The sequence below is a fragment of the Arachis ipaensis genome, chromosome B2, assembly GCF_059453495.1.
Source record: "Arachis ipaensis isolate K30076 ecotype BB chromosome B2, ASM5945349v1, whole genome shotgun sequence".
Lineage (NCBI taxonomy): Eukaryota > Viridiplantae > Streptophyta > Magnoliopsida > Fabales > Fabaceae > Arachis > Arachis ipaensis.
The window spans coordinates 105,872,300-105,880,481 of record NC_142437.1 but is presented as its reverse complement, the minus strand read 5'-3'; the positions used below and the strand labels follow the sequence as shown (position 1 = coordinate 105,880,481).

Here is an 8,182-nt window from a genome sequence, read left to right as displayed (position 1 = left end):
ATGCCGTACAACAGCCCCGACGTACTTCAGGTTGTGCATCCAGAGGTTTTGGAGCCTCGGCATATGGCGCTGTGGCGGTCTGTTACGTTGCTTATCTACTTTGCCGTCATAGAGTGGCATCAGATAGATAGGGTTCTTCCGCAGTTTGGAGGGGTGCAGCCCCGTCCACATCCCGCCCTGAACATCGACTTTCTGATGTCGAAGGACGGCAGAGGCGGCGATCGATGGTTCCCGTACCATCTGCAGAAGTGGCATCTCCATTGGGAGTCCCGTGCGGAGAGCGTGCTGAGGTTCGATGTTGTTGCTGACCCTGGTCCATCGCATGAGTTCCTGGAGTGGTGGAGTCAGCACAGGAAGAGGTTCTTGTCTCCAGATCCGCACTTGGGGGATCCGAGAGCCGTTGCTATTCCTGTTGAGGCCTCACAGCGGGGAGCTGGGCGAGTTCCTGAGATGGATCGTCCTGACGACGTGCCGGACAGGCGGCGGGTTGAGAGGAGAGCTCGCGTGGGGACACGGCGGAGCTAGCGTGATTGGAGATGGCTTGATCGTGCTATGGAGGATGATGACGAGGCCGGCCCCGCTGGGGGTCGACGACGAGGCCAACGAGGCAGAGGTAGAGGGCGTGCTGCGGTTCATGCCGCTGCTCCTGACCCTGAGGACGATGACGACGATCAGCATGGGCCCGAGGGCGGGGATGGTGCAGGGGCGGCTGCAGTTGCTGGTGTTAGTACCCAGGATGGGGGGCACGGAGGTGAGTGGTATGGCTCAAAGATGGGTGACGGGGCTGAGCCTAGTGACGCTGGACTTGGGTCGGGACCTCTTGGACATTACTTTGTTGGTATACCCGCCGATGACCAGCCTCAGCAGGACGATACTCCATGGGTTATTCCGGGATCACAATGGCAGGACTTTCTTGGCGCAGATACGCTTGATGCGGACTTCGGCAGTCCACAGTTTCTAGAGGAGATTACGGCTATCATGCAGGAGGACGTGCCGGGCAGGAGGCGTGGTCAGACCCCCGGCACGCAGGCACCCTTAGATGTTGATCTGAACGAGCCTGCTACGACACCTGTTGGTGACCAGTTTGGTTTGGGAGGTACCCCACCTTCCGCCTACACCGCTGCATCAGAGTCTGTCGCTGGGCCGTCTGCCGCACCCGTCCATTTTACGCCACCTGCACAGCCTGCCCCGCAGGAGGACGCGGATGAGATCGAGGATGAGGAGCCGTTTATCCGCAGAGGTCAGAGGCCACGGGTACCCCGTCGTTGTGGGACGGGCTCCCACTTGTTTAGATGATTTACTTTTCATCTATTTTGGATGTTAGGGTTCATTCATGTATGATACCCATGTGGACTACTGTTGTTACTTTAGAGCTATTTTTCCTTGTTGTTTGTTCATCTTATTGTACTTCGAAATCTGGTATTTACCTAATGGATCAGTGAATATTTATTATCATTGAATCATATAACACTTTAATGTTGACAATTAGTTATCAACTTTTGCATTTATGGGATTTCTAGCTATACTCAAATTCGAAAACAGCTTTTTCATTACTAGAAGGTAGAAAGATCAACAGATTACATAAGTCCTCAAACATAACATGTAATAGGAAAAATAAAAATCAATAATCACTAACACTAACAACATCGCTACTATTGGCCCCCCGTGTGAGACGATCCTCCAAGCTGTGGGCAACTCCGACGGGTGTGTCCGGGTTGGCGACAGAGGCCACACCTCTTTGGTCGGTTCGGATCTGCCTCGTCCATATTCGTCCGTATCCTAGTGGATCTTGGACGAACCTCTCTCGCACGCCTCTTGGCAGGGTCCGGAATCACCGTGAGCCCGTCGTAAGGTGGCCAGAAGCCCTCCGGTATCGGTGGTGTGAATCCCATCCGGTACACACTGAACACTGAACTAATCTGATACACGCTGTGAACATAAGATGACCAGGTAACCCGTGAGTAGGCGCAGCATGCAAGTGCGTGCTGGCACGGGAAATGAAGCGCCTGGAAGTACCCGCAGTCACAGGTCCGAGAGGCAAGCGATACTCTATAGCTACCCAACGAGAAAGAACCAGTAGGAGTGGTCTCTGCTACGGTGAACTCGGAGTTATCACGGTCATACAAAGTCACCGTGAAGCACCTGGCCATCTTCAAGTCGGCCTCAATAGACTTCACCAAGTGCTGACTGAATTGTTGTCCGGTTTCCATCTGAGCCTCAGCCTCTCTCCCCTTACGAACAAAGAGTTCCGCAAGCCTATCATATGTTGCCTTCACCAGGGAGGATATAGGGAGATTTCTGACACCCTTGAGTGTTGAGTTCACACACTCGGAGATATTAGTCGTCATGTGACGAATCTCCGCCCATCATCACGATGCTGAGTCCACAAGGAGTAGTCAATCCGGTTCGTCCACTCACACATCGCCGGGTCTTCAGACCGCAGAATATCAAACCAGTAATCAAACTCAACCTCGGTCTTCGCATAAGCCGCATTCACTAGAAGCCTCCGTGCGTCCTTGCCCTTGAAGGTAAGGGCAAAATTAGCCGCTACGTGTCGAATGCAGAATGCACGGTATGCAGATGGAGGTAACCAACCTCCGTCAGGTGCCTCAAGCGCAGCCTTGATGCCGTTATGCCTGTCCGAGATAACCAGCAATCCCGGCTGCGGTGTCACGTGCTGTCGAAGGTGGGAGAGAAAGAATGACTAAGACTCTGCATTCTCACCCTCTACTAGTGCGAATGCAACAGGTAGAATATTCGAGTTCCCGTCCTGTGCAATCGCGATGAGCAACGTTCCCCCGTACTTGCCATACAGATGTGTGCCGTCGATGCTAACTAGCGGCTTGCAATGACGGAATGCCTCGATGCACGGTGGAAACGTCCAGAAAAGTCTGTGAAAATACGCTTGAGACTCGTCAACTTGTCCACCAACTCGAACGGGGCTCGTCCGTAGGACTGCAACAATACCAGGCATCGTCAACTGGACTCCCAACACCCACCTAGGGAGCTCATTGTATGACTCATCCCAGTCACCGTAGATGAGGGAAATAGCCTTCTGCTTCGCCATCCAGACCCTCCTGTAAGTTGGCCTAAACCCAAAGTGTGCTGCCGTGGCATTTAAGAGCACCTTTATGCTGACGGATGCATTGGCCCTAACCATTGGCATAATGAACGCCGATATCACATGATAATCCAAACTCCGGTGGTCACTAGAGATGGAGGTGGCAAGGCAAGTGTGAGGTCCATTGTACCGTTTGACCTCCCAAATGCCCTTGCGCTGCCGGAGACTCAGTCGAATCAACCATGTGCACCCATTCCCAAACTCAGAACACTTGCCCACGTAACGGCGATGATCAGACTCCACAACCTTGTACTGTACCCCTCGCCGGATGCTATAAGTCTTCACACTTAACAGGGCCTCATCTTTATCCTGAAATTGCTGACCAACCTGGAACTCTGTCAGACCAGCAGTCCCTTCCACATCTCTAGCCCCGAATCCAACAGAGTGACCAGATACCCCCTCCTGCCTCATGGCATCCAAGTCCAAAGAGGAAAAATGTGGTGGATACTGCTGTGTGCCAGAGCTAGAACCACCTACCGTCAATGCAGGCTCACTCGCTCCAATATCATCGCCGCTGTCATCATCAATCATATCCGGCTCGACGTCATCCTCCTCTCCTTCCCCCAAAAATCCATCTCCAACGCCAAGCGGTGCAACGCCCGGTAAAGCGTTCGGCGCAATGTCAAATGATCCTACCTCGTCCCCTCCGCTGCCATTCAGATCAGCAGCAAAGGACGGGGATGCGACGGGTTGGACCGTTGGCTCGTACACAGGGACGGAGGAAGAAGCAACGGCAGGCCGGGAACTAGAACCGGCTGCCGTGGCTAAAGTGGTGGTATTCCGGTTCGAACTCCTGAGCTGGATACCACATCAACAAGCTTTGCCAACAATTCTGGTGTCCTGACCTCCGGAAACTGCCGCCGACAAAGAAACATTACTTGCAAGTCCTCATCACTACCAATCGTGAAACAATCATACTTCACGGTATCCTAGAGGACCGTGATTGGAATGCGATAGAAAAACTTCTTAACCTGCTTCGCACCTTCCAGACCGAGTTTCATCAGCACAGATCTAACAAGGTCATCATAGCTCGTCCTAGGACTAACGACAATACAGAGAGGATCCTTATCTGTGAACTTCACACCGGAACGAGTTTTTCTCTTAATGGATCCTCTGTGGTGAACCAAAACAACAAAACTCTCCTCACTAGCCATCTTACTCCCTCTAATGAGACCACTCACGTTTAGAAACATATATATAGGCTTCTGTCTCCCACTAATTCGAACCGGCCTGGTTCGAATTATGGTTGGTTTAATTCGAACCAGCCTGGTTCAAATTACTTTGTCAGCGTTCTCTCTCTATAATTCGAACCACCCTGGTTCGAATTATGTGCACTTGAAGTTCGAACCAACTTGATTCGATTTATTAACAACAGTCAACTTGTAATTCGAACTGCGCTGGTTCGAATTACTAACAAATGTAGTTTGAACCATGTTGGTTCGAATTATATTAATATACGTTCTGGCGCATTACTGAAATCATTTTTGGTTTGGCTTATATACGTAAATTTTAGATGGCATTGGCTTATAATGGTATTTTGCCCTAATTAAAAGGTAAAAATAATTTCGAACCGTTAAGACAGTGAGAATGTTGTTAGAGGAATTGTATTGGGCCGTTAAAATTCTAAATGATAGGTCCGAAACAATGAAAAAGGTAAGATACATACACTAATTTGGCAGTGGGGGTTTGCTGCCATGTGTGACAATTAAATTCAACGATGACGATATTCCAGCCGGCTTTCCAACTTCACATGCAATCTTATGAGTTTGGTATCAATCATTTTTCTTTTCTTATTTTATATTAAAATCCAGTTTTCCAAAATCATGAGAACATGTTCAAAATCAAAACCCGAAAAAGAAATGAACAACCTCGTCATCACCTCCTTCTTTCTTTAGCTTCTATTTTGATATGCTTCTCTATTAAATTATAAAAAACAATATTTATGCATAGGAAGTATTTAATTTAGACACATCGATTTATCAAATATGCTCAATCAGATTTTTCTTTTTTTTTTTCAATTGGCAAGCTCTGTTCGAAATTCTTGGATGTAAAAGATTTTTCTAATAGTTTGTTCTTCAGAATTCAAATTTCAGTGTTCAATTGTAGCTGCTTATTGGTAAAGGATTAACCAAAAAAATAACAATGATATAAAAAATAATAAATCCAAACTTGTTTTTTTTTATGCAACAGTAGAGTAGTATTGAATGGATATAAAACCGATAAAAACTCTAAATATAGTCTTTAAGAATTAAAATTATCGATTTTATACACACACATATATATAGTAGCTAATGAATATTGCTATGAATTTTAGTTTTTATGTGATCTCTATAAATTACACATTCATTTTTTTAAGTTAATTTGGTGTACTTTAATATAAAATATATTGTAAAGTCATCCAATTCTATTATTTTTTTAATAGTTTTTATGTATATGTAAAATATCTTTATACTGATAGTGTATTAGGGTTAAATTTTTTATTCTATTGAATAATTTTATTGAGTTATATATAAAAAGTTCATTTTACTTAAATTTTTACTTTATATATTACTATATTGAATAATAAAAATAAGCATTTTTTAATTAAAACCTTACTAAAAAAGAAATTGTCTAATATAATTATTATAAAAAAAACTGAATTTTAATAAAATGATCATTCAAAACACACTTTTTAATCGTAGTTGTATACTCACTTAAAAGTCGAAAGTATAATACATGTCTAATTAATTTTGATATATGGAATGATTTTATAATTTTTTTCTCTTCAAATAATTTGCCAGAAGGTAAGTCAGATTAAGAATTAATTTGGATAGGATTATAAGTTATTTTTTTACTTTTAATTTATAAAAAGTCATAGCATTAATGTGTGGTATAATTTTTAAAATTAACTTATAACTTTTTAAAAAATTATTTAAAGTATTTATGGAGAAGTTAAAAAAAGTGATTTTTTTTATAATAAAAGTTTTTTTATCACTCTCTTTTTAAAATAAATATTTTATAATTAAAAAATTAAAATAAAATAATTTATTTATAAACTATTTTTAATATAAATTTTTATATTTTAAATATTTTTTAAAAAATTAATTAAATTATTTATTCGTCCTAAAACTTATTTCTTCAACTTTAAATTACTCTATATATATATCCCCGCTTAATCAATTAAGTTTAGATATTTTCATAAACCAAATTTCACTTTTTACATTCCTTTTATGTTTTTTTGTTTCCATAATTGTTTTTTATTTATGGAACAATTCAAGTCATGCCACATTATGACGTGTAACAAACTAACAATCATCATGCATGCTTCTTTCGTAACCATTTTTCTTTTAAAATTAGAAACGTTATAGATAGAAGTAACTAGTACTAATTAATCATGAAAATAGTAAGCTATTACTCTACATGAAGTCATTGTTTTAGGTTATCACATAGACTGATAGTCACAGATACTATACTATTATTAATAATAATTATAGTGCAATGATAGGCCTAAAATTTCTCCATCAAACCAACTAGTGGGTCTGCATTACCCTCTACTTTGGACAATCATGCTTACTAATTTATTCAATTCGTTAATTGATCGATATAATGAAATTTTTTATTTAAATTAAATAAATATAAAACTTATAAAAATACATAAAATATAAAATAATTATTTAAATATATACCGTATGATGATATCTCAGATATGGAGAGAAAAATTTAAATATAGCCATATACCGAATATTGAGATCTTAACTTATGATGCAACAACGGCTGGATACACCCAAAATACATGTCATGTGAGAAAATAGGTATGGAGTATCGAGATGTGTTTAAATGTTGTTTAGGGTCTCAGTATCCGAGATAAGATTATATTTAAATTTTTTTCTTGGTATTCAAAATATACTTTGACCTGATTTGCCAATTTGCACTTATTTCGGATATTGAGATCCTAATCAGCATTTAAACCGATGTTCAGTATCCATCTTTTCAAGTAACACATATTTCAAATACATTCAGGATATGTCAGTCATTGTTGCGTCATAGATCGAAATTTCAGTACTTAAAATACAACAATATTTAATATTTTTTTCAATATCTAAAATGTAATATGAGATATATTTAAATAATTACTCTATATTTTATATATTTTTGTAAATTTTATATTTATTTAATTTAAATAAAAAAATCCTCGATATATAAGTCATGCTAGCCATAAATAATAAAATTATTGTGAGAAAATCCTAATTATAATGGTAACGATCAAATAAAATTAGATTGAATTTATATGTATTTTATTATAAAAGAGTAATATTATATTAATGATTATACAACTATATATAATTATTTTTGTTTTTGTGTGGCTTGATTTTGATATAGTTTGTCAGAAGCAATTATTTTTTGAGCTTCACTTAATTAGGATGAGTTATATTTCGATGGTAATTAAAAGAATAAGAAGATTAAATACCTGCAAAAAATATGTTGACACTCAAATCAATATGTGAACAATAATTTCTTTTTAAAAAATAATACAATATTATTATCTTATCTTTTACTTTTAGATTTACTCAAAATATTTAAAACGATTTATGTGATATCGATATTAATAGTCAATTTATAATATATTGAGCCAAATTATAATACTAACCGATCTCTAACGAATATATCATCTTCATATCTTGTTTGATTATTGCTAGATACAATCAAATTATAATGGGTTAAGAATGATATAAGAGTACAATTGTATGTTTTTCCTTATATTCCTTAAAAAAACTTTTAAACAATAAAGATTACATTATAAGTTTATGACATACAAAAATCTGAGAGTGTTTAAATAATTTCTACTTTAAAATAGATAAAAGGTCTCGTGCATAATTTCTAAAATTGGTTGGTAACTGAGTCTAAGAAGTAAAAAATGGGATCTCAACTACCACAATATTTTTTTTTCTTCCCCTTTAAGATGCATACTGGCTATGTAATCAATCATCATCATAATTAATGGTCTACTTTCACTCGTTTCTGATTCTCCGCGTTGAACTTTTTATCTTACTTTGTTTGTTTATTTATTAATTAATATTACAA

At 39.3% G+C, this 8,182-nt stretch overlaps 2 protein-coding genes and 1 pseudogene across 2 annotated transcripts; 1 reads left to right on the top strand and 2 right to left on the bottom strand.

Annotated features, from left to right (window-relative positions):
• Positions 1-961, top strand: LOC148575116 (uncharacterized; annotated as a pseudogene).
• A 691-nt stretch (positions 962-1,652) lies between these two features.
• Positions 1,653-2,348, bottom strand: LOC148575115 (uncharacterized). Its single transcript, XM_088506067.1, has 2 exons — positions 2,143-2,348; positions 1,653-2,055 (listed from the first exon to the last, which is right to left on the bottom strand). The coding sequence occupies exons 1-2, from the start codon at positions 2,346-2,348 to the stop codon at positions 1,653-1,655; spliced, it is 609 nt and encodes a 202-aa protein (XP_088362193.1).
• LOC107627587 (uncharacterized) lies at positions 2,345-4,554 on the bottom strand. The gene is made up of 6 exons (XM_088506066.1): positions 4,474-4,554; positions 4,000-4,050; positions 3,599-3,919; positions 3,449-3,523; positions 2,725-2,980; positions 2,345-2,430 (listed from the first exon to the last, which is right to left on the bottom strand). Exons 1-6 carry the CDS (start codon positions 4,552-4,554, stop codon positions 2,345-2,347), a joined length of 870 nt encoding a protein of 289 aa, XP_088362192.1.
• Between the last annotated feature and the right edge of the window lie 3,628 nt (positions 4,555-8,182).